The 27,215-nt window shown below is 29.9% G+C and overlaps 1 protein-coding gene across 14 annotated transcripts in view; it reads right to left on the minus strand.

Moving 5' to 3' along the window:
• Window positions 1-27,215, minus strand: part of LOC127720003 (rootletin-like) — a 104,307-nt gene that overhangs the window by 14,984 nt on the left and 62,108 nt on the right. For 8 of the 14 annotated variants that reach the window (XM_052226397.1, XM_052226393.1, XM_052226403.1 and 5 more), the window contains 17 exons: window positions 21,262-21,447; window positions 19,032-19,112; window positions 14,109-14,230; window positions 12,475-12,640; window positions 11,853-12,187; window positions 11,241-11,279; window positions 9,296-9,853; window positions 8,808-9,059; window positions 7,157-7,284; window positions 6,731-6,894; window positions 5,758-5,881; window positions 5,338-5,444; window positions 4,571-4,892; window positions 2,505-2,674; window positions 1,888-2,067; window positions 1,362-1,558; window positions 696-1,057 (listed from right to left, as the gene is read on the minus strand). In XM_052226397.1, coding sequence (XP_052082357.1) covers window positions 696-1,057; window positions 1,362-1,558; window positions 1,888-2,067; window positions 2,505-2,674; window positions 4,571-4,892; window positions 5,338-5,444; window positions 5,758-5,881; window positions 6,731-6,894; window positions 7,157-7,284; window positions 8,808-9,059; window positions 9,296-9,853; window positions 11,241-11,279; window positions 11,853-12,187; window positions 12,475-12,640; window positions 14,109-14,230; window positions 19,032-19,112; window positions 21,262-21,447 — 3,493 coding nt within the window. Of the gene's footprint in view, window positions 1-695; window positions 1,058-1,361; window positions 1,559-1,887; window positions 2,068-2,504; window positions 2,675-4,570; window positions 4,893-5,337; window positions 5,445-5,757; window positions 5,882-6,730; window positions 6,895-7,156; window positions 7,285-8,807; window positions 9,060-9,295; window positions 9,854-11,240; window positions 11,280-11,852; window positions 12,188-12,474; window positions 12,641-14,108; window positions 14,231-14,504; window positions 14,654-19,031; window positions 19,113-19,153; window positions 19,220-21,261; window positions 21,448-21,996; window positions 22,116-27,215 lie in introns of those variants that run through there. The other 6 variants (XM_052226394.1, XM_052226405.1, XM_052226406.1 and 3 more) reach the window with 5 other exon arrangements.

Consider the following 27,215-nt stretch of genomic DNA (forward strand, 5'->3'; position numbering starts at 1 on the left):
TATTCAATGAATTATATCCAGAAGATTTCAGTCAAATTTTATGCATCATACTCTTTTCTTATTTGCTAATGTGAAAATTAATAAAATTAAATCCCAAAGTTTACTTTATTTGAAAAGATATCTATAAACAAATTTACTATGTTGACATAAAGCTTTCACTACAAAAGTGAAGGAGATTTAAAATTTCATTGAGTATAGAAAATCAAATAAATGTACATTAATTCTGACATTTTACAACTAAAACAAACATATTTTAACGATTTTCCTAAATTTTCTTCAGAAACAAAAACTGCACTTTGGATAAAAGGTAAGATCCTGGAACCAAAGACATGTTTTATGAAATATTTACAGTGATAAACCAAATATTGACTTTGCTAGCAAAACTACAACCATAATATAGTTTTATCACATACAATATATTTCTGTCTGGGAATATTTTATAGATTAAATCCAAGTTTTCCTTTATAAATTAAACTGCTTATCTATATACAACTTTTTCTAAAATATAGCTGATTACCATAAATGCTAATTTATTTAAATCAATTATTAACTCAATCAATCAATCAATCAATCATATGCTCCTCTCCTGTAAAGTATTACTACTTTTCCTAAAATTTTATATAATATTCAATGCATTGCTCTTGTCCAATCAAAGTTGATATAGCTTTTACACAATTCTATATATTTCTGTATACCTGCACATCTCTGTTTGTTGTCCTGTAATGCTCTATTCAGTTCAATCTTGTCAGCCTCATTCCTCTTCACGGTATTTCTGAGATCATCAGCTGTCTTACTAATGGTGTCCTTCTCTCGTACTTCATCATTGATATTACGTTTAAGTTCAACAATGTCTTTTCTCATGAGATCTCTGGTTTCTTCACCCTCCCTAATTCTACGATTAGCCTCAATAAGATCTCTACGTATATTGTCACGATTCTCTTCAACAAGTTTGAGTTGAGTTTTGAGTTCAGCAACCTCTCTAAGAGCTCCTTCTCTCTGTCTTTCCAGCTCTCTGATATTGTTAGTAAGATCCTTACATTCCTTTTCATGGTTCATGCTGTAATATAAAATAAGACACTTTTTTTTAGATTTTCCTTTTAAAAGATTGATGAATAGATGTTTAATGTTTAGCAGAAAATATAACAATGCATTTTAGGACAAAACATGTTAATGTCATATGAACCTTTGTACGAGAACAAAATGATCAGCCAGATTTTTAACTTGATAATTCACATGGTTACTGACTGCAAGATGGACACATTATTTTGAATGATAAAATTAATATCTTTACTTAATTTGTTTTTAATCTCATACAAGTACAAGGATAGGTCCTAATAACATATTTGCGTCAATCAACTTACCAAGTTTCATCAAACTGGCTACGGAAATTCTTCAGTTCACTGCCAAGACCATTAATGGTAGTCCTATCTTGTTCCTGTTTGGCATAATAATCACGTTTCAACCTCTCATACTCCACATTAGCATTGGCCAGATCCATGGTCAGATTGTTATTCTTCTCTCCTAGAGTGCTCTTCTCTTGTTCCAATAATGACATTGTCTAAAACACAGAAAAATTATTCAGACAACAAAATAAAACAATGATTTTGAAAGGTAGTAAGGATCAGTTTTAACTTCTTAAGATAGATCAGTAAATAATTCTACAATGTAAGTTGCTGTATAAAGGTATAATCATTAGTTAATGACAATTACAATTTGTGCTGCAGTAGGGCAACTAATTTTTGCAGCCATTTTTTCACCAACTTTCGTGAATAGAAAAATAATAAGAATATAAATAGTCCAGATGATGCTAATCTTGGACCTTTCTTTTTATGAATGCATTAATAAAGTTAGCAAATTGCCTAGACCAAACTTCTTTTATGCAAGTACCTGTTGCTTGTCATTTTCAGCCATCATAAGAGAATTATCCCTGTCTCTCTGTAAAGCGGCCAGTTCTTCCATTAGTTCCTCCCTCATTCTATCAAACTTGTTGTTGGACTCTTCCTTCTCCATATTGTACTGTAGAATCATCTCATCTCTCTGGGACTCAAACTCAGCTCTCTGGTTATCCTGTTAACAAAAACATAAATCTTATCTGTCATAATCAATGTTTATAACTACTTGATATCATTTATTTGTTCTGTGATTTACATCAGATTATTAATGTATTCTAAAGTATTTTTATTCACAGGTAGAGTATATTGATAATAACTTCCACATACAAACTGGTAACATTTCCAAGCATGTGCTATCACAGATTCATATAAACTAGAGGCAAGTTAAAAAAATTTCTATAAAATCCAACATAAAAGATATTCAAGCAAGAATCACTTTTGTGTTGGCTAGCTTACTATGTTACTCACATTTATATTGCTAAAAACTTAGTCTGCATTACGTTCATGGACATTCGTTCTTTATAACCTCTGCTTGTGTAGTTTTATGAGATCTACTACATCTATATTATGTATAACTTCTGCTTATCAAAATGTGAAATCAGTAACACCTACCCTTTCTCTGCTGAGACGATCAACATCATCTTCATGGGCTTGTTTCTCCTGTGTAATGGCCATCTGCATGTCACGCTCCAGCTGTGCCAAACGACGGTTCAGGTCCTCTCTCTGGAAATCAAACTTCTCGTTGTCAGCATCCTTCTCCTTACACAAACGGTTAATTTCAGCTGAAATGTAGGAAAAATATAATTCAACAAATAACCTAGTAGGCATTTTCTTTTATTCCAATTTTAACATCATTTTATAAATAATTACTATGTCCGAACTAAAATTATAAAAAATATATTTGATTGAGACAGAATTCTTACAGCTATTTCCATCCTTAGGTAAACTATCATTTCCTTTCTCATCCATTATCTGTGCATCAACACTTACTTAATATTACCTCAAAAAGGAAATTCATGAGACCAAAGTGCTAATTGACATTGGCAAACTGATCAATAATATTATCAGCTTCCAGTATGAAAAAACAAAACATTTTTTTTTTGCTACATAATTTTTTGTTTTATCATATATTTATTTATCCTGATTATTTAGTTAAAGTTATCCTTCTTGGTTTATAAGCTCTTCATATTTTAATAAGTTTTGGATTTTCAAATATTTTGGCTTCAAGCTTCACTGAAAAAACATTTATTGTAGAAATGCCCATCTGGTGCAAAAAAAAAATAGAGGCTCTCAAGAGCCTGTGTCGCTCACCTGTATTTACTGATGCTTTGGAAATCATGTAAAATAAGGTTAAAATCATAATTAATAGTATTAGATATTAGATATTATAATTATATCTAAGATAATAACAAAAAACTGCAAAATTTCTGTAAAATTACTAACTCAGGGGCAGCAACCCAACAACAGGTTGTCAGATTCGTCTAAAAATTTCAGGGCAGATAAATCTAAATCTGATGAACATTTTTGCCACCTGTCAAATTTGCTCTAAATGCTTTAGTTTCAGAGATATAAACCAAAAACTGCATTTTATGCTATGTTCTATTTTTAACCATGTCGGCCATGATGGTTGGAAGGTGGGGACATCAGACAAATTTTTTAAACTAGATACCCTAATAATGATTATGGCCAAGTAAGGTTAAATTTGTCTCAGTAGTTTCAGAGAAGAACTTTTTGGTAAAAGATTACAAAATTTAAGAAAAATTGTAAAAAATTGACTATAAAGGGCAATAACTCCTAAAGGGGTCGACTGACAATTTTGTAGATCTTACTTTGCTGAACATTATTGCTGTTTACAGTTTATCTCTATCTATAATAATATTCAAGATAATAACCAAAAACTGCAAAATTTCCTTAAAATTACCAGTTCAGGGGCAGCAACCCAACATCGGGTCGTCAGATTTGTCTGAAAATTTCAGGGCAGATAGATCTTGGCCTGATAATCAGTTTTACCCTACGTCAGATTTATTCTAAATGCTTTGGTTTCAGAGATATAAGCCAAAATCTACATTTTACACCTATGTTCTATTTTTAGCCATGGCGGCCATCTTTGTTGGTTGGCGGGGTCATCGGACACATTTTTCAAACTAGATACCTTACTGATGATTGTGGCCAAGTTTGATTAAATTTGGCCCTGTGGTTTCAGAGGAGAAGATTTTTGTAAAAAGCTAACGACAACGGACGGCGACGACGGTGGACGACGGACGCCAAGTGATGAGAAAATCTCACTTGGCCCTTCGGGCCAGGTGAGCTAAAAATGGGTACTGTTAATGTTGATATCATTGAAATGTATTATTGAACACATTTTTAGATCTTGAGTATGATACTTTTTCTTTTACTTTCATTTTCATCTCTTTCTCTCATTTTCATTCTTCACAGTATATCTTTTTAAATCTTAATTTGATTCATTGCATCATTTTTCAAGTCTAGTTAGACCATAATGAAAGTAATTAATGAACAAAACTACTGAGTATATTAAAATATCAATGTCCATATGCATACTTTTAATTTTAAGAAATTTTCTTCAAACAAGTGTCCTTTAAAATATTACAAATTTTGCCATTATGGTATTTTCTAACAGTTTTTAAAAGATGACAATAATATATGTATAAGATGATTACATTGTAGGTTTTCCTTCCTGATGATCAACTCTTGGTTTTCTCCCTCTAACTGTTCCTTACGGACCTCTAACTGGCGAGCTTGTTCCTGGACCTCATAGAGTGCACTTTCAAGGGCATCCTTATCTGCCTTCAAAGAGGAGATAACTTCACTCTGGTGACGATTTTCTCTTTCAGTGTCAGTGACCTGAACAATCAGTTCACCTTTTTCTTGTGTGAGTCTCTCCTTCTCAATAGCAATACGTTTGAGGTTGTTATTAACCCTCTCGATTTCTTTCCTGACAGCCACCAATTCTTCAGCCAATGCTTGTTTATGTCTTGCAACCTACAGGGTAAATATTAGAGGATATACATAAAACTACTTCAATTTAATTTCATATTGCTATTTTTCTCATATAATATGAAGGAACCCTTCCTTAATTTCAACATTTCATTGTGTCTAAGCTATTTACTACATTTCTAACTACCAATGCCATTACTTTGATAGTAACTCTGGGGCAAGCGTAATTTTGTAGAAATCAACACAGGAACAATTATTCCTTTTTGACCGAAACATAATTTGGTGTTTATTGGAAGCTTAAATTGCTTTTTCCTTTTGACAAAAAAATAAAAAAAACAGGTTGCATGAAAATTTCTTTTGAAATCGGTCATTAAAAGTTTTTCTTTGCATTTTCCCACTTTTAAACGCTGACATATAATCATCTAACTCAAAACATAATGAACTAAAACAACCAAATAAGAGGCAAGCCTGTCAAAATAGGTTTACATACACAGTTGAGTTGTTCTGTAGTTTCTCCTTTCTCTCTGTGTATAGCAGTGATTTCTTCTTCTAATTGTTGTCTGGACATCTCACTCAGTTCTAATGTCTGATTCAATCCTATTGAAAATGTGAAATATTTGTTAAACATATGCATGAACATTTATAAATGAGCAAGACTGCTTTCAGAATAAGCATTAAATAAACGAGCAATGGTGTGAACACAATATTTACTGGATCCTTTCAGAATATTCCTGGTGGATTAAGTATCAAATGTCTCTTTTTATATTCATCAAGCATTATTGTTCAAACATAACAGTTAACTTAAGGAATCTATCATGTATATTTCTATTATCTTAATGACAAGTTTATATTGAATCATCAAAATAATTGTCCAATCAACTACCATGTGACATTTTAAACAATTACTTACCCATTTTCTCTGTATCCAGATCCATCTTCTCTTGTTCTACACGGACCAATTCTTCTCTGATTCCACTTCTCTCTTGTTCTAACATTGATTTCTCTCCCTGTAGTGAGGCCTTCTCATTCTCTAGCTATAAAAATTAAAGAAACACGAAAATCATAAATAGTTAGTTTCTAAAAATGTGGGTTTGAAACTTATAAAATCAGCAAAAATTTATGTGGAATAACCAAAACAACACAATTTTATAATTCTTATTTTATCTGAGACTCAAACTCTATGAAAACTGCTTTAGAATAATAATACTCTCAATGACACATTTTACTTTATTTAAATCTTATTGAACATACTGTCAGTTTCATTTATTGCATTACACGCTTATTATTATTATTTGTATGCAACTTTTACTGAAATAACAATAATTATGGCACCCTCAACGGAGTTGGGGTGACATATTGTTATTCTATGTTTCTTTTTTTCTTTTTAATTTTTCTTCCACTTTTTTTGTCCAGCTTATATCTCGGAATTGTATGAACCAATGTTAATGGAACTATACCATAATGTTAACCAGCATGTGCAGATGCGCAATCAGGGTATGGCATTTTCAAAATGGTCGCCGTTACCATGGAAACAGTAAAAATGTCCAAAATTTCAAAATGCTCCAATCTCAATGAAACTTTACAATAATGTTAATTGGCATGTGTAGATGCCCTCTTTGACTTTGGAATTTTCAAAATGGCTGCCGTTACCCTGGCAATCGGGGAACAAGGGTGCCATCCATTATTGCTAGCAATTACAAATCTAGTTTATTTTGCTTTTGTGTCAATTTTTTAACAATCACTATAAAAAATGTATGCTAAAATTTCTAAATTAACAGCAAACAAAAGTTAACAAGTCCAAGAGAATTTTTCAGAGAATAATCTCCCTTTCTTGATAACCTTCATCTGAAGTTTAGATAAAATATCTGATAGATATAACTTACCATAATAATCATCTTGTTAAGTTCAATCTTGTCCTGACCTAAACCTTCATTTAGTTGTTGCATCTTATGTAAGGCGTCTCTAAGACCTGCCTCCTCTGTCTTGGCTCTGTTTATCTCAAGTTCAAGGTCAGATTTCTGAACTTCAGATTTGGTCAATGCATCACCTTAAATAAAAATGATGATGAAAATATGTACATCAAATCCATTTTACTTCTGTTTGCATGCATGTGTTTCAGGATTATATACTAGATACGTGTATGCAAACAACAAATTGTCTTTTTTCATTTAATTTTTTTTTCTACCCTCTCCCAAAAGCCAATTACTTTATATTCCACATTTCAGTTGAACTCCATTATGAATATGATTTGAAAATGAGCTATCAAAACCTCAAATATATTACATCTCCCTAATTCAATATTAACTTACTGACTTCAGCTTTCTGTTGTTCAAGAACCTCCTTGTCCAAAAGTGCCCTGTTGAGAGCCTCTTTAGTTCCAACAAGCTCTTCCTTTATACTGCTGACTTTGTGTTCCAACTGGTCAATTACTCTGTGACTGAAATATGAAAAATGAAAATGTCATGTTAACTATAAAAAAAATATTGCATTATTAAAAATAATAATATATTATCCATAAATTACCAATGCTGTGAAGTATAACTTTTTACCTTTTGTGTTTTAGTTTAGAACTTAGCATGGTACATGTTCTATGTGAAGGGTGTCAACTATAAAATGTGCCATCTTTTTACTGGTGTACTGGGTGTTTTTAAACACACAGGCATAGTGTGCAGAGGACTCTATGTACACCTAGAATGAAGTACACCAGAAACATGAAGGCATAATTCATAAAGTACACCAATTACATAGCACAAAATTCAAAGTTTCACACATATAAAATACTAAAAAGATACATATATCACCATCTGTCAAGTAATAAAACATTAATTTTACTTAAATACACAAATCTAATCAAAACCCAGTTCTGACAGATACTAATTCCGAACAAAGGAAAAATGAAAGCAATCAATCAGAAAAGAATTATTAATTTACAACTAAGTCACACCATCAATACCCACTGTATCTGGCTCTAAGGTAAATCCTATTCTATATTAGACAATAAACATAATGAATTAATAGTCAAACGGACACAAGGGATGATTTAATACAGTTTTTAAATCCTTATATCAATAAAGTTAATTGTTCAAATTTTCCAAAATCATCAATAACACGAAATTGATTAGAATTATCTGTTTTTGGAATTCTTTTTCAATTCCAATGAATATTAATGATGCTTTGTACCTTTGATAGTGATAAAATGCCTAATATTTAGATTTCATGAATATTTTATATTTCCTGTTTGTTTAAAAAAAACACATCAGAAAATACATGTTACCGAATTTATTTAAACAAAATCAAAGGTTAAATTGTGCTAGCATGCAATACTGACACAGTATCATCCAGTATTGTAAATTCTCTTGATCTTAACATGTTTACAGAATTAAAATGTCGAGATAAATTATACAATAAGGTTAGAATTAAATTTCACATCACAACATCATATTATATTCAAAATGAGTTTGTGTTTGTCTCTTCAGAATCATGTTACAGTAATTTAGCTGTCAAAATACTGAAACTGATACCACTGAAATTTAAATCTTCTTAACATGTTTAAACATTGGGCTTCAATTTTCACTTGTTTTGTCAATTGCAATCTTTCAAAATGACAATATCATTGACTTTTTGTAAATCCTGTGAAGAGTTCAAAAAAAGACTTATTTCTGGCATTTTTTTGTTATGGGATCCAAGGACACTGAACAAATAGTGGTACATTGCAAGTCTCTGTAGCCTTCCAAATCCAAAAGATTGATCAATCCCCTTAGCTTCTGCAGCCTTTTAAAATCCCTGTAAATGTGACTCTAACCCTTCCAAAGAGAATTTTCATACCTACAAACTTCTCTGCTTTCTATCATACTAATATCTTTTAATTTGTCTCTACTTTTCATTATCTTGCAGTCAACCATTTACTAATATCAATTAAGTCCCCCTTATGGCCTTAACCTATTATCTTATTTTTCTTACCATCTATCGTTCTCCTTAAGTTGCCTCTCCTTGTCTTTAGTAACATCCTCTTTGTCCTCCTCCAGGTTGTCTCTCTGTCTCTGTAGTTCGGTGTTGGCAGCCTGGAGTTTTTCATTCTCCATCTGAAGCCCTTCTACCTGTTCATTCATTTCCATGCGGACCTTCTCCAGTTGAGACTTCTCATTTCCTGTCAAGTTGAGAGAATTCCTGAGCCTGTCTCTTTCTCTAGAGGTATCATCCTTGTCTCTTTTCCTACAATGCAAAAGATCCATGTCATTCTTTCACTTTTATAACAGATTGATCAAGAAGTTTCATTTCAAATGTATTCATAAATAAATTCAATTGTAGCAAGTTTACTTAAACATAGAATGCACATTGTTTTATCACCTTAAAGAGTTTAGTTTCAAATGCATAAATATTCAAAGAATACCGGTTTTATCATTTATTTGTAGCAATCATCATAATTAACAAACTGAAAGCAAACTTACGATAAGTCCAGATCCTCTTTCAGGTTGATAATCTGCATTTCCAGTCTACGTCTCTCATTTTCAACATCATCCAGGTTCTTTCTAATTTGGCCATTATGATCTTTACTGGCTATCAACTTAGCTCTGAGTTCTGATACCTGGAGTTGACGTTTGTTCAAGGCAGCTTGGACAGCAGAGAATGTGGCATCAGCAAAGGCTGGAGACCTTGACCTAGCCATGGGAGATTTTGATCTGTTTCGTAGAATTGGTGACCTTGCCCTGGCTGTTGGTGACATTGACCTTGTTCTTGAAGGTGATACTGAACGTCTTCCTCCTTCTGCATCAATTTCATCAGCATCATTGATAACAGCCTCAGCAATGTTTCTAAGAGCCTCGTGAATGACATCTGTTTCTTCACGGTACTGACGAGAAGACTCAGTCTCTGGAAGATCATAGCTACGCTGTTCACCAAGACGTGTCTCCAAGTTGTTGATGTTACGTTGAAGATTACTGATGGTCTTGTTATGTTCTTCAGCCTGTATCTTCAATTTCTCATTCAACATTGTCAACTCATTGACTCTATAATAATAAATAACATAAATTGAAAACTGATGGACAAAAATTCATCTCACTAGCCACTAGTTGTCTTGGTTTATTTGTTAAAATGTCCTTTTCATGTGAATTTATTAAATATTGAAATCCTGAAATATCAGTTTGAACAATTTACCTATTTTTTATTTTTCTATATGAATGAAATGATCTGATATGAAAAAGAGTGTATAGAGTAATATTTAAAACTGTATTCTTTTTGGGGACAAAAAATCAAGTCAGGAAAGTGTAAAAAAAAATGAATTAAAAAATGAAGAAAAGTTATATGTTCTCAAGCTAAAAATATACAATATAAGCATTCTACCTTTCTTTTTATATAAATCTGATAAATATGGGTACCAAACTACCTCTATAACATAAATATTTTAAATACTGATATAAACCTAAAGATTTTCCAACAATGAAATCTTAATCCATAAAGGAGAAGGTATGATAAGGCCACTTTTTTTTTGTCCCTTGAATTCAAAATTCCAAAAAAACGTCATCCTTCAAATGTTTACGAGACATAAGTCTGTTAGATATCAGTAATTATATTTTTGAATTTTGTTTTATTTATTTACCTAGGGGTTCAAACTTTTTCAATTTAATGCAAAACTGCCAAAATAGCCTTATTTTGAGATCTTTTCTAAATATTTAGAGTAAAACAAATATTGCTACAAGATGTGTTATAATATGACATTAAAGTTGGTAAAATATTTTTTGGGGTAAAACTGGGTCTACTTTTGCCCCCAAAAAAGAATAAAATTGTGATTATAGGTCAAATATGTCATGTTATGACATCATACTGATATCACACCTGACGTTTATCAATAAAACTAAATAAATTTAAAAAGATTGAAGAATTTACTATATTTGCAATTTCAGGGGCTAAATAAAGCAAAGCCTCTTTTATACCTCCTCATTTGTAATATTTCACTCAATGGAGAGTTCCATAAAATCTTGAACAATCTATTGTGAATCAATGAAAAAAAATAACTAGAATATTTTGACAGTATTCTATTAAAATAAATTCATGTTTGCATTAAAAAGAATATATTGAATGAATATTTTATATAAAAAATAGCAGGATAACTTTGCTCCAACATTCAGGGAAAAAGCAGCTGTAAAATAGCTGAACAACTAATGTATAATTCGTGCAAACTCAGATGATAAGCAGTTTGATCTTTTAAAAAAATGGTTTATAGGGAAAAAAATTTTAAATTTAAGCGGTATAAAACTTTGACAATCATGCCAAAAAGTAAGTAAAACTTCAATTTTTGCATCTTTTTAACAAAGAGATAAACAACTGAAAAATAAAACTGCATATCACCTTTCAGTAATAGTATTTAATAAGACGATTATTTAATTGCTTTTTTACCGTGTCTGATTTTCTACAGAAACCTTTTCATAAACATATCTGAAAATGAGGTTTGTAAATTATATGTTGGTGCAATACACACACACACACACTGAGAAAATCCATTTTCCAATAACATGATGATAGTCATCTTTGATTTATGAATTTAAATGATAGTATTTAACTCTATCTACTACACTATTTAATTTTATCTTCACTTTTTTCTAAACATATTATGTAACTCGATCAAAACAAATTTCAATTGAAAATAGTATTTGCCCAATTACAAATTTCTTTGGTTTAACTCATACAAGTATTTGAATAACATTTATTGAATCTATTATGCTGTTTATCAACAGGATGCATTTGTAAATCTTACAACTTTGTATAAGATATATGTTTATGCTTGCCAAAATTACGTAGAATGATTCATTTCATAAGAATCAGTCGCTACAAAAGACAGTGTTAGATGTAAGAATTGGTTCATGGTTCTTGAATTGAGATCTAAATGGTTTAGACATTTCTTCAAATACAAGATGAATTGAATGTTCTAGAACCAAAAGAAACAATACCTGTGGAACACTCATCAAACTAGCAACAATAAATTCTAAGTGACTGGATTTAAATACTTACTTGGAATTGAGTTCAGCACTATGAGTATCATAGCGAGACTGAAGTTCTCCTATCTCCCTGTTCTTATCTCTAAGTTGGTTCTCAAGAGACATGCGTTCCTGTTTCTCACGATCCAGCAGAACCGAAAGTTGTGTATCTGAGCTTCTCTGGTTGGCACTCAGGTTGAGACAGGCAGAGTGCATGCTCCTTGATGCCTTGGTGACATCAGAACGAAGATGAGACATGTCACGTTCTGTTGCTGTCTTCAACTCACCGAAACTGCGACGGAAAGCAACCACTTCCCGCCACAATGAGAGGAGGCGACCATGTTCATTGCTGAAGTATTCGTTAAATGACTGAAAAAAATAACACATAATTATATTGAAATAAATCATAGTCAAAATAAATGACAGTCATAAATTTTCTAAAATCACTTTGAAACATTCCTTGATTCAATGCTTCTTTAACTTTTTATGTATGGTTCATGCAAGGAGGCCAAATATGTCAAAACAAAAGTATAACAAGTTTACTAGGGATATAATGAAGTCTCATTCTTTTTCAAATTGGTTCTTAGTCACATGTTTTCTACATTTTCATAAGATAATGGGTATTGGGAAGTAATGTAGTATTGTTCAATTATTACCTGTTCCTCCTCTCTCCATTCTGCTTCCTTGCCTTCTAGTTCTTCTCTTGCTCTCTGCCAATCGTTGGTCAGCTTATGGATATCATTAGTGAGGGACTGGTTGGCTGCCGTTGCTTGATCCAACTGCTCCCGTAGCATAGCATTCACATGGGCCAAGCTGGCACTCCTGAAATGAGGTGTTATCTTAGTCTGATAGTTTTTTAAACAGAGATAGGAATAATGCATGTGCTTGTAAATTTAATAAAAGACTTGTGGTGGTAATTTTCAATGAGATTGTTGCTTGTTGTTTGCTTTACATCCAGTGGCAAATATTTCATATATGTTCAGGACAATTTTTCAGTGAGAAAGAAGTTCATCTTGCAGACTTAAACATTACACACACAAGCTTATCTCTTAAAGGCTCTTTAAACAAACTTCAAACAAACAACCTGTAGTGCACTTTAACAGATTGTTATATTAATTGTTTTGTGCTTTTCAGACCTGAATTAGCATTGTAGTCTACTCAGAAATATACATCATTACTTATTTAAACTGCAACACTATACCTTAACAACATCCATAAAAAAGGTTGAAGAATTCATAAATAATAAAGAATAAAAAAAAAAACATCCTTTCATAAATGTTACATAACTTAAAGTTTACTATACAACTGCATTTTAAATATATTTCTCCTTTAAATTTCAGTTTCTAAACTATAAAATAATTCAAACCAATTATATTACTTATCAATTATTCAGTTTTCAGTACATTTTTTATGCATTTTTAACATTAAAAATGTTTTAAAATGCAATAGCTTATTGTATTACAACCAGCTTATTAAGTTTAAATTTCACATGCCCAATGACTTAAACAGCATTTTGTATAGACATGTCTTGTAGTTAATACTGTAACTATGTGACGCATATAGTTTCATGTAGCCCTTACGTAAAAATTCACTTTTGGTAAAATAATAAGTCACATAAATTCGATTATAGATGTGTAAATTGTGTATATATTTGAATTGTGTATATATTTGAACCAAAATGATAACTTTGCATATCAATATCATTTCAATGCTTTCAATTTTATATATTAATAGTTTTGTCCTGAATAATTTCTCAGTAAGGCTATACATGGTTTGGATTTATAGAATGCAATAAAGATCAATTTTATTTGTCATAACCATGTGAATAATATTTATAATGATGGAGAGCTATAATCTTTCCCTGATAATAATAGAAAGCATTTACTTTTTGTTCTAAATTTTAAGGAATATTTATAAATTTATTATTAGACAAACTGCACAAATTTATATTCATTTAATTTCTTTTTTTTTATATATCTATGCAGGAAAAATCTATTTCAAATCGTTTTGAAATGAATTATGAATCATCAATGCATTTCAATTTAAAGCATATTCATTTGTAAGTATAGACATGCAACATTTTCAATCTAATCTTTGATCATATTCGTGTGAAGAAATATATAATGTTGATCAGTAATGTATAACCAAGGTATCTGAAGGGCATCCTACCCATACTGCATATTTGCATGAATCTATAACTCTCACTTAAAAAGAACATAGCAGGTAACTAATTCTTAATGATTTCAAACACATGACCTTGAGGAGTTGATATCATCCTCGGACTACTGACCTCTGTTGTTCCTCTTCTAACTTGATCAAAGCTGACTCGTGATCCATATTGTTTTCTGCTTCCTGACGGAGACGACTTTCACTGTCTAAACCTTTATGATAGGAATCCTGTTGTGATTGTAACTAAAATATATGCATATTCATTAATTAAATTGTCTCAATTGTAAATAGGGGTACAGGAGATGTAAACTTCCAAATAATACTTTATAACTTCTGAAAAAGATTCTGATGAATACAGATTCTTGTGTTAGGGTCATCTTTTTTAAAAATGTAAAATGGTTATTTCTTTAGGTGAATAACTATCACTTATCAAAATGATGATACTTAATTGTAGTTTTACTATTTGAAGGAAAACCCTAAAACCAAGGCTTAATTCTACAGTTATTATCCTTCCTACCTTATAAGATTTATTACGACGAAGCATTGTTCTAGCACTATAAGTTTTACGTATTCTATAATCGTTAGATTCTCCCGATAACAAATCCTGATCCTGTTCAGCAGATTCTGCCATCTTGGAATTAATTATAAAGTTTCTATATTCCTAAATAAAGTTGGCTTCAATTTAGAAAATAAGAAGATGAAATTGATTTATATATATGTATGTCCTTAAATTAACTCCACAAGCCAGGTCAAACAATGAAACTCCACAGCACAAACAGATAACACTTTTTTTAACCAGTCCCACAAAATGACACTTCCCATTCGTTAATTTCACTTTGTGCTTTCTCAGTTAGATACTGCAATATCACATCATATGGTGAAATGATGCATTAAGTGATTGCTAAAGGTGCCTTTCAACATGGATCAAGCGATGATGTTTGACTTTACGACAAATCTCGTTTTAATGGGATCAAAGTTAAAAACATATAGGTATAACAGTATACACCTTTGTATTTAGAAGCTCAATAAAATTCATCTCTGCTGTGAGTGACAATAATAATGATATTACCATATAAACGGAATTAATTTGAATCATGAAAGCTAAGTCAATTTTATTGGATAAATACCTAACAAAGTTATTGATAAATGGATTAAAATAAACATTTATTTAAACTGGTAAACAAAATTAACAAAAGTGACTTTTATTGTGAAATGAATGTGACGATGGAATTGTCCGTGGCTCCTGACCTTATACTTAGAACTTGCTTTTAATGGCCAAAAACCATTTAAAAGAAAATGAAGTTTAATTAGATTTGTTTAAACGGTGGGATATGAAAATATTAAATGTTTTCCATTTAAATTTTATAATTTCAGTTAAATAATTTGTTCCTAATAAACATTTAAACAAAATTTCAGAAAATAAAATCAAATACATATTAATTCAAGATTTGACTTGTTAAGAGGGTGAGAAAGTCGTATTTTAAAATTCATTGAATTTCATGCAGGAACAGTTACATGTAGACAAATCAAAAGTACATTCCTTATAGATCCTTATAGATCACATTACTGTATATATTTTGCAGTTTCCAAATGAAATAGGTTTGTGGTTTTAGGTAGCTGAAATTTGAGGATGAAATCACCCAATGAGAACGGATCAATTTTATTTTTTTTCAATATCTGTAGCATTAACCTTGTAATAATTCCTTTTTTTTTTAAATTCATGCACAAATCTTGCAGTTTTTCCCCCCAATGTTTAAAAAATCATTTTTGTTCATTAATACACATCCAAAATGTATTGCAAATCTCATGTTTACCATAGATATCCTAACTCCCTCACCCACAAAAAAAACCCAAAAAATTAAACAGGAAAATTAGGTTGTTTTTATTTAATCCAGGTAAATTGTCTGTAGCTTTCATTTTTGACAAATAATATTTTATGAATAACTGCATAAAAACATGATTGTTTATATTTCTACACAGAATAGCTTATCTCCAAAATTTTGTTTAATCCTAGCTACTGTTCCAAAATAGACTTTTTTTTTTAAAGAAAATGGCCAAAACATTTAAAAATAGGTTAATTTGAAACTTAAACTAAAGAGTATATACAAATATGCTGATCCAAACATTTTTTTAATTTGAATTACTGCATTGATTTTTTTTTATTTCTGAGTATAAACACTCAGGTCAAGATACTAACTAATCCTTGCTAGTAAAATTTGTGTCTTACTTAAGCTTCTTGTTCTCATTTAAAACATGTCTGATTTCAAGGCTATAACACCTTTTCTTACTTTATTCTATTGTAGACTTAGGATGCAGCTGAGTGTATAAATATAAAATGACACTGACTTAAAATCAATACTGTTGAAATGAAAAATCAAATGATTATATAAATTTCCAATCAAACAAACTGTGTATTAAGTTATATAATACTTATTATGTAGAGAACAATGTTTCAGTAGGGTCATTAAATACATACATGTATCAACTCATAACTTGATTTGGTTATGTAAAGAAAATTTATACTGAGTAAACAATTTAATTATTTGAAGTTTAATGAAAAGAAAACTACAATAGTTGATTTTAACTCCATGCAATGTTTACCATTTCATATTGATTATATACAAGATTTTTTGTCACAAACAAAATTTGTAGCTATTACAATGTCAACTAAAAGTATTCATAATCTAAAGAATTTTTATCCTGATTTTTTTTCTTTTTTTCATCATTAAGCAAGAAGTAAATGGTATGTATTGCATTTTCAGTGTATATATTTTTAATGTAGAATAGATACTGTCTAAATTTTGATTTCTTTCTGTGATTTTCTCAGCCAAAATCTCTTTTAAAAGCAATGCAAAAAAAATGTTTTATCCTTCTGTAAAAAACAAACAAATTTTTACATGTATGAAATACACAACAGTAAATACTATCTACAACAACACGACAACAAACAACACACACAGGCACAACAAACAACACACACAGGCACAACAAACTCTTCACAAATGACAAATTCAGAAAACAAAAAAAATTCAAGATATATGTATCTTTTTTCCAATAATGAAATTACTTTTCCTGAATTTGTCATCTTTGAAGGGAACAACACATGGTGATCTGACCGAACAATTATCTACAGGCATTTTGTGAAGGTTTAGTAATGTGATATATGAGTGGTGGGTATTGGACAACCCCTAAAATATACTAATAAACAGATGGAAAAAGTTCTGTTACGTGAGCTTTCCTGACAATTTTTGAGCTCTTCATCCTTCCCCCTCCTCAAGATTTTAAATAACTCTTTTCCATAACAGTTGAGGGATTTATTTTCCTTATATAATGAGCAAGTATCAATCGACCCAAAGTAAACACAAACTTAGGATTTTTGCAGCTATTATGCATTCTTCGCAAATTTACAGAAATAAAAAATGAGAAGATGTGGTATAATCGCCAATGAGATAACTCTCCACCAGAGATCAAAATGACATTAGTTTGTATTTTCCTTTCCTTTTTCTTATATCTCTAGCTTTACCGTGTGTTTGCATTTTTTATGAATAGTGTTTTAAAAACAGGAATCAGGCATAAAATTAGGTACATGTGAATTCCTTTACCAGCTTTATTCCATTCTTAGTGATAAAATAACATTACTTTGCGACTAATACAAGGTAACCCAATATTACAAATATAATCTATTCATTGATTTCCTTAGCGTCAAGGTATTATTCAACTGAATTTGTGAAGAATATGTCATATCAAAGTTGTAAAACATGTCAACAGCTCGGGAACCATTATTAAATTTGACTGGGGTTTAATATTGCTGTTTCTATCAAACCATATATCATATTAAAGTATATTTTATGAAGTGAATAAGGTACTTATTAATACACAGAGACCAATGTATGATTTATGGTAGTTTTTTGTTGAAGTTAGGTGCTTGTGGACTTAATTCAATCTCATTTCATTCAACTGGATATTCTGAGCAGAGTTTAAAGATTTTGAATTTTTTTACCCAAAAAGTGGTGCAAACTAGAAATTATGTTTCTGTTAATTCTCAACCATACAATATTTAGAATAAAAAATCTATGAAGGATTTGGATGAATGTTTGTGAGATTATTTCCAAACAATTTTTTTTCTCTGTGTATCAAAACATCTTTGATTACCATGAATAATATAATTTTGGGACAACTACAAATGTTGAAAGTTTTGTTACATATTAGAAAAGCAAGACAAGACGTTTAGGAAATGAGCTTTCTAGTCAAACAAAAGTTAAGGGAAAAAATTGTGCTCCATTTCAGTGATTCACTTTTACAATAAAAAAAAAATAAAATCAACATTGAAATGAATGAGAAAATAAAAATAAAAATAAACAATACCAATATCTACTAAAGCCAATCAATACTAGAGTATCTTGCAACAACAATAAGTTGGACTTTTCGTACAAAAATACTCACGCTCGAATTTGATTTTAGACTACTATTTGCATTCTCAAGGTCACCACATTTTCGTTTATACTGTAGAACCTAATAATTCATATCAAAGAGGATCAGTACAACATGCCCAGTAAGTGCAGAGTCTCTCAACCAATGGCTTATTTTGAATCAATTCACTGCTAAACCTTCATCTTTATACTGCATTACTATAACTGATTCCAGTTTCAGCAGTACTTCAGATACAAAAAAGTTATTGGTTTTCTAAAACCTAGTTATATTGATGAGATAGTTATTCCTTTTTTCACATGTAGTCAAAGTTTTGAATGAATTACTCTTTCTTGATTGAATACAATTTCTAAATGATTGTTTTTACGAAGAAAGGAAAAATATAAACTATAGGAAACACAATCTCATCAATAGTTGCCACTTGAACAAAGACAGGAAATTTTTTAGACTTGGTCAGGAAATCTTCATTTATTTCACAAACCAATTAATGGATTGTGCTAAAACAGAGGACTTCATGACTGAAGGTTTTAAAAAAATTTCTGAAATCAGTTCAAGAAACATCTAAGTGGAAAAGCCAGCCACCTAAATAAACACTTCGTCCACGCATCTAGCTTACCGACTTCAAATGATCATAGCGGGATTTTAAATCAGAGTTATCTACCTCGATTTCCTCACACTTTTTCTTGTACTGCAAAACCTAAATATGGACAATATTATTAGTTAATATTCTCTAATTACCTGCGAAATAGACTGTGAGTGTATCTTTGTTTCATAATCAGTACATTTTTTCTTGTATTGTAAAAGCTGAAAAGTTAAATCTGTAAATATTAGACTGCAGCAAATTGGCTCTGAAACTTTAGACGTTTTAACAACCTTTCTATATAGTATAAGTTCTATTCTTTTTATCAAACACTATATTCTGAAACAAGTAAGACTTAAAGCTTAGCCAAATTTCTAAATTACAGCTAAAAAATAAACATTGGCTATACTTGCATTTATATGTGTCTTTAGAACCAAGACTAGTCCTTTCTTAACAAATAATTTTTGTAGTCCTATTTATGAAATTTAGATTTAACACAATACTCAGGCAGTTTTGCACAACAATAGGGTGCATGCAATACATTTGAATTCATATGCGTCTTAAGAACCAAGACTAGTCCTTTCTTAACAAATAATTTTTGTAGTCCTATTAATGAAATTTAGATTTAACACAATACTCAGGCAGTTTTGCACAACAATAGTGTGCATGCTATACATTTGAATTCAAAGAATTGTGTACTTTTCAATACTATTTAAATCACTATGTATTTTACTTATTTTGAGTCCTTGCATAAAAATCTATTTGAAATGCTAATTATCAATATCATGTAAAGGATACTCTGAGAAAAATGCACTATCTATGTCAAATTAAATAAAAATTGTCATATAAACTTGATTATATTCAAAAGCCAATGTAAAAACTACACTAAGGAAACCCTATTAAAATACAATTTATCAAAAAATTATGAAATTTTGTTACATAAACTTCATACATGTTGGATGCATTCTTACAATTGTATAACATGTGTACCATCGAAATTGGTTAACAAAACAAATTTAGAAATACATTGTACTAACTATTCAGGTTTTTTTAAGTTTCAAAGTTTTGAACCTGGTAATCTTTTACAAGTATCAGTTAATAAAAGATATACATTAGCTGTAGAAAGTATGAAGATATTTCCTTTTTCAATTGCTGAACTGTAAAAAGAATTTAATTATAAACAATTCTCTTGTTTTCTTCTTTTTCTAATTTAGAACTTGTCCAATTTTTAGTAAATATCATACCAAATGGCTAAATACAAAGACTTTCAAGAATACATGTATACTATATACCGTCAAGGACACTGAAGGTCAGCAATTTGTTGGTTTAAGTAGTTCATGAATTTTGTTGACATTATGTTAAATGAATCATTTAAAAATATCATATTATTAACATTTTAAAAATTTTAAAGGAAAGAAAAAACTGTGTAAATTGGATGACATATAACTGCTAACTATTCTATTCCTTGAGGTGCAGCAACTTCTATGGATAAGTATGTATAATGTATAATGTGTTGATATAAAATGTAAGAAAATATCAGGAAAATTTCACCTGTGGTCGACGCTCAATAATCTGAGGAAAACAAAATAATGGGGAGATAAAACTGATTCAAAATACAAAACTTGAATTTTAAATTTCAATTTTTTTTATTTTAAATAAAACATATCGACACTGATTATATGTATAATAGTTTCTCTCTGTTTGTGGATCTATCATTATTTCACAAATTATCTCCCTTTACAGCTGGTATGTTTGAAATTTGAAATGTTTTAAGTATTTCCATAAGATATAAAAGTAAAAGTGGCTTTGCAATAAGAATTATAAAAGGAACAATTGTTTTAAGACAAACAAGAATGTGTCCATAGTATACGGATGCCCTACTCGCACTATCATTTTCTATGTTCAGTGGACCATGAAATTGGGGTCAAAACTCTAATTTGGCATTAAAATAAGAAAGATCAGATCATAGGGAACATCTGTACTAAGTTTCAAGTTGATTGGACTTCAACTTCATCAAAAACTATCTTGACCAAAAACTTAAACCTGAAGCGGGACAGACAGACGAACGGACAGACAATGAACAAACCGACGAACAGACCGAAAAACATAATGCCCCTCTACTATCGTAGGTGGATAAAAAATATCCACAGTAGGTCAATTTGTTACTTAGTTTGGGCAATCATACTAAGACCTGGCCTAAACAACGGTTTTATAGATAAACTTTTGGCTCTAACTATATCTATGAAATTTCAGACCTAGCTCATACCTTGGCTTGAAGTTTCTGTACAAGTTGAGCTTGTCTTTGTTGTCCGTCTTGATACGCCTGGAGTTTACGTTTGTAACTTTGATGTTCCTCCTCAAGTTTCCTCCGTAACTCGATGTTCTGCTGGACAAGATTTTTAGATGGTGTCTCGCCGTAGTCTTCTCCTCCTCCTTTCAAGTTCTGTTCAAGCTGTAATGACAAAAAAAAAATATTCTTGTGAAAAGCTACGTTTTTTCTTGATATATAATTGTACATGATTTTTAATTATACTGATTACAGTGTTTTGTGGATTTCTGTAACAAATATAGCTGTCAATGATTTCATTAACACAATATGCAATGAACTCCCAGTATTTTGTTGTAACAGAGAGTTTACTTTCATACTTTGAAATACATGCAAGTACCAAAATACTTCAGCAATGGCATCTGAATTCAATAAACCATGTAGCAAATACATATTCATTTCACTTAATCTATTGGATTAAAATGATAAGAGTAATATATTGAATCACTTTTACCATCCATATCAGCATAAAACAATTGTCTGAACATTAGAAAATACAATACAAATCTTTTGTGCATTTGTTAATTGATAAAAAGTATTCAAAATAAAATCATATAAACATATTTTAAGACATTTTATCTGCTATATCTATGATGCATTTATATTACTGCTTAAAAATGTGTAACAATAGCTCTACCATTATAGATCTTTTGTAAAAGTTAACAATAGCCCTACCATTATGGATCTTTTGTAATAGAAAGATGAAGAACTCTCCATTTTGGATTCGCTGTCCATTTTTTTACCAACCTAATGAAATGTTCACTACAAGTGATAACATAACCAAGTTTGAGTATGTATTACAAAACAATTACGTCTTTCTCTGACAAAACAAAGACACATACATACACACAAAATACCCCTTGTAAACATGCAATAGATTTTTGTATATGCTTACGTAAAGGAAACCACAATATATCATGTTTCAAACATTACTAAATCAATGATTATATTTTTTTTTATTTTTAAGACAATTCTAAAATTTCTAAACAAAGCAGAATTGATATGGTATGAAATTGCTTACACAACAAAACACAAGCTTTTCACTTGTTATACATAAAAAAGACATCATATGTTGACCCTTCTTCCATAAAAAATGCAGCAAATTAATTTTTCCTTTTGAACCCCCTATCATATATATATGACTATGGTTAGAACAAAGAAATGTTAAATCCTCAGTACTCTGACTGATATTGGCATCTCAATCATTTATTTTTCCCTGTATATACTTCTTGAAAAAGTACTGTCACATTTACAAAAACATGTTGGAATGAAAAAAGGGGGATATGCTGTATACATCAATTGGACAGCAACCAACACAGAACATAAATCTAGAGCATTTTCAATGCACAAATATTTCAGGGCAGGATGCTTTACATCTGTCCTATATGCATTTAATGTACTTGACTTTAAAAGTTATGGTTCAAGTTAAAGAAGCCAAGTCAAAAATTTTCACATGTAAGAAATCAAAATTGAGCAAAAAATTAACCATATCAAATTTAGTATAATATGCTTACTTCAAATAATCTTGCTCAATAATTCAATAGTAAAATAAATAAAATAAAATGTAAAAATTTAGCACTACCGTAAGTATTTATCTAAATCCACCAAATATAGCTGATCTTTTAGGCATGCCAAGTTCTAAATTGCTTGAAATGGCTTTGGTCTTGCAATTTCCAATCAAATGTTAAAATGTGACCTCTAAGAAACGAAAGTAGTTTTTAGCCGTAACTTTAATTACAATAAACTCTGCAGGCACACCTGAACAATTATGCAAACAAAAGATTTAAATCGAACGAACAATGGATATTCAAAAGGCGTTACTAATCAAATCAGAAGAGTTATTAAACTCAATCAATAAACAAATTCAATACACAAAATCGGTGGGGCACATAAGTCTTAATCAGCAAATCATAACCAATTTAAATTCGTACAATTGGTAAAGTGTTGAAAATGATGAAATAAACCCAGCTAGATTTTCTGGTAGATAAACTTTAAAAAATTTTCTCAAGAAACTTTTCTTCCAAATTTAACCTTACACATGCTTGAGAAAAGTCAGAATGGTTTGATGTCAGATTTGAAGCATTGAATTGTATTGCAAAGGCCTAAATAAGATAAAACATTGCATATTGTAAAAGATCGCATCCTGTTGGATGATAAAGAGGTGCCAAAAAACTCAATATGTATTTATGTCCAGGTTAGGAAAAAGGGGTATATTTTCAAAAAGATGTTATACTCCCAACTCTTTGTGTTTCACATCTACGAAAAAAAAACTCCTACTTTTTTAATGCTGCCACTTTTTTTCATCTCCATGTGCATTCGGGGGAATTTATATTATTCTGTTGTTTTCCCAATATATTGAATGTCTTTCAAATCTACTGAAAAGGTCTGATCACGTACTGAGCATGGAAATCTTTTTCATTTTCTATCTTAATTAACTGCCAAATCAGTCAAGCTAACCTCATAAAAATTAATATTTCTTTTGATATTATAAAGTTTCAGTAAACTATAATTAGCTTTTAATGTTGCAGGTTTCAATAATAATTATGTGTCTACTTGATTAAAACTTCTGTTCACTTTGAACTATTACAAGGAAGTAATGCAGTATAGAGAACTTAATTTGGTCAACCATTTATAAACTTATAATCTAATTCAAATTTAAAAAAACATACAAAATAATTAAATATGAAAATATTAAAATTTACCTTAAACTTAAAATCTTCAGACCTATTATTTACCACAACATATTTATTATGAAAAATTCACAATGTGTAAAACCTGTAAAAACTTGCAGAGTTCACTAACTAAGTATTGATTTCATTAGTACAAACATTTTAATCATTCACTGGTAAGGAATTAAGCCTTTCCTTTAATTGATCACAAATTACTGGCAAACAAATTAACTGACAAACTTGGGATAAAAAGGATGATTTTAATTGTTTCCATTGATTTTAGTTAGTTTTACTGCTTGCTTGATCAAGCATTTACATGAAGCTGACTATGTTGCATCTAACTGATGCTTGACAACCAGGTCTTGCTATCATAAAACACTTCAGATCTTACCATGTTCAAATTTCGAGATAACACATAATAATCTATTAAAAATATCCAATTAATACAACAAAAAAAAGAAAAATGTCACCATTACAAGATCTTAGTTTAAAATGTTTAAAATAAAAACCTTAATCTTCAGTTAAAATTTTGAGAAACAGTGTGCAAAACTTCTTCCCATTATTAAAAGAATAAAATTTCTTAATTTATATTTAATCATGCCGTTAAGTGCTGAAAATTTCATACAAAATCAAACAAAATATACTGAATGATACAACAAAAGAATGGAACAAAAATCACTTATAAAATTCGTAAACCACATGAGTAACCTCCCCTGCTAGTTTAAAATGACAACTTATTTCATTTATATATATGTATTTTAGGAATTAATTTTGTCTGTTGGTCACTGTAAAGTTTACCTTAGACCTGATCGTGTCTGGCACAGTCTGGGATTATCTTTAAATTCCATCTATACATGGGAATTCCATGATAGATCATAACTCAAAATTTTTTCAACTCAGCGGTTCATATATATTGCATTTTTCAACAATTTTGTTTTATAAACTGTTTTAAAGTTATAAATTTTGTAAATGACTGTAATAACGGTTATCTTGAATTGTTTACATAAACATATGTGACATACCATATAAAAATTTCAAATATTTAAAAAATTATTATGTACTAGGAACAAAACCTTATCAAAAATATTTTACCAGTTGATTTTGTAAACTAAAAAAAGTTTACTTAGCCACTACAAAGAAATGATCTCTAATAAATACCCATGTTCTATACTTCATGTAAGGATTAAAGAATTAAAACCCCTTACAGAAACTGTTGAAAATCAATTAACATACTTATGTTTCTCAGGTCTGAAACATATCAAAAATCAATTTAAAAGTATGAATTTATAAATTGGGCATAGTTTTGTTACACAGGAAATTATCAAAGTTAAAGCATAAATTAATTGTATAAGGTTAGTAATCCAAGATTAGTGTATTACATAGGCAGCTAAACCATACAATGAATGGCAGCATAAAGGAGGGGCAGGATACATAACCTTATATGCAAATCCCACATATTTTATTTATAAACATTTGTATTTTGTACCACATAAATTATAAAAAAAAAAATAGCTCTATAGTTTTATACAGTGTACTAGATATGACTCATAAAACTTAAAAGAAAACATAGATTTTTCTTAAATATTTTCTGTTCAACACATATTTTTTTTTGTACTTCTATGAAAAAAATTAAAAATAAATGTATTTTTCAATTCTGTCTTTAATCCTTTTATTTCCCTATATGTAATGCCCTAAAAACCCATTAAAAATTCAGAAATTAAAATACAGCTTCTCTTTTATCTAAAAAAAAGGATATGTCATTTGAGATTTGATCAATAAAATTTTACTTGGTCATCCTGCATATCTGAGCAATTGTTATAAATCCTAATGAAGGATGAAATTCTCTTACATTTGTTTATTTAAGACATGTAACTATATCTTAGATATGTAAATAATAGTACTTCTAAAATACAAACAATAGCAAACAAGTGAAATATTTAAAACTTTTTGTAAAACGATCCCATTAGGACATTTTTTAAAATAGAAATACATGTACAACTTTGTATTTTATAAATCCACTTCTGAAGAGTTATGGCAGAGAAATGTACTAATTTTTACCAATGATACCTGATTTTATAATTTATTACTATATACTTTCAATAGCCTTGTCAAAAATTTACTCAATCAGCTTATATCACATATATTAAGGCTTAGTGAAAGTCAAATATAACAAAAATCAAAGATTTGAATTGGGATTCCTGACGTATAGGTTTAACACCTGACAGACCGGAAAAGAACAATTCTCATTTGCCTTGAGTGACTGGCAACTGCTAGCATGGTTAGTATTGATTCCTGTTGAAAAACTACTTATTTTAAAACTATGTCACCAATCAATAATTAATATAGCTCAAAAAGTCATTGTAAGTATGACATGTCACAAAAATAAATCTCCAAATGATCTCAACTACAAGTGTCAACTTAAAGAATCTAATAAAGAATGGGTCATTTATTAACAGAACATTTGTTAAATGTTGGCATACAATGATTAAGTAAAAGCTATTTTTTATAAATATAATTACTGTCAGTTGTTCAAGATTAAACATATACTTTACATATGGCATGCAGAAATCATCAAGACTAGAGGAAAAGTAGCACTACATGTACAAAACCACTGAGGACAGAATCAACAAAAACTTAATTCTGGATTAAAATTTATTTAAGATTCTTTGCAATATTGTGACTTATCCCCCCCCCCCCCCCAACCTAAAATAATTATAAAATAAAATGAAAATAGATATAAAATATTGGACTCTTACTAAACAAATCATTTTTTTAAATATTTTGCCTTTCATTTTTTTTAATCGTTTATAATTTTCACACACATGCAAGACTCAATAAAATGAAATTTGAAAGGGGCAAATAAAAATATTAAGGTCTGCTTCTGCCATTTTTATTTTTTTAGAATTGCAGAACTAGTTAATTTCATTTACCACTTATCAAAATAATTTTCAATTTCATCACAGTACATCACATCTGTTAAGACAATTTAACAATAGCCATCATGCTATCATTGATGAACAAATCACATGTACAAGTCATTTCTAAAGTGCATTTTGTATAACAACTTCATAAGACAATCAATAAATATGGTAGACAAAAACTGCATATGTGCAATAGACCAAAACTAAGTATAAATAAAATGCATAATTAGCAAGTTTTCAAAAATACTAAATAAGTTCAAACAATTATGAACATTAAGTATGTAATTAACATTGCATATAAATA

The sequence above is a fragment of the Mytilus californianus genome, unplaced genomic scaffold (genome assembly GCF_021869535.1).
Source record: "Mytilus californianus isolate M0D057914Y unplaced genomic scaffold, xbMytCali1.0.p SCAF_11, whole genome shotgun sequence".
NCBI classification, from domain to species: domain Eukaryota; kingdom Metazoa; phylum Mollusca; class Bivalvia; order Mytilida; family Mytilidae; genus Mytilus; species Mytilus californianus.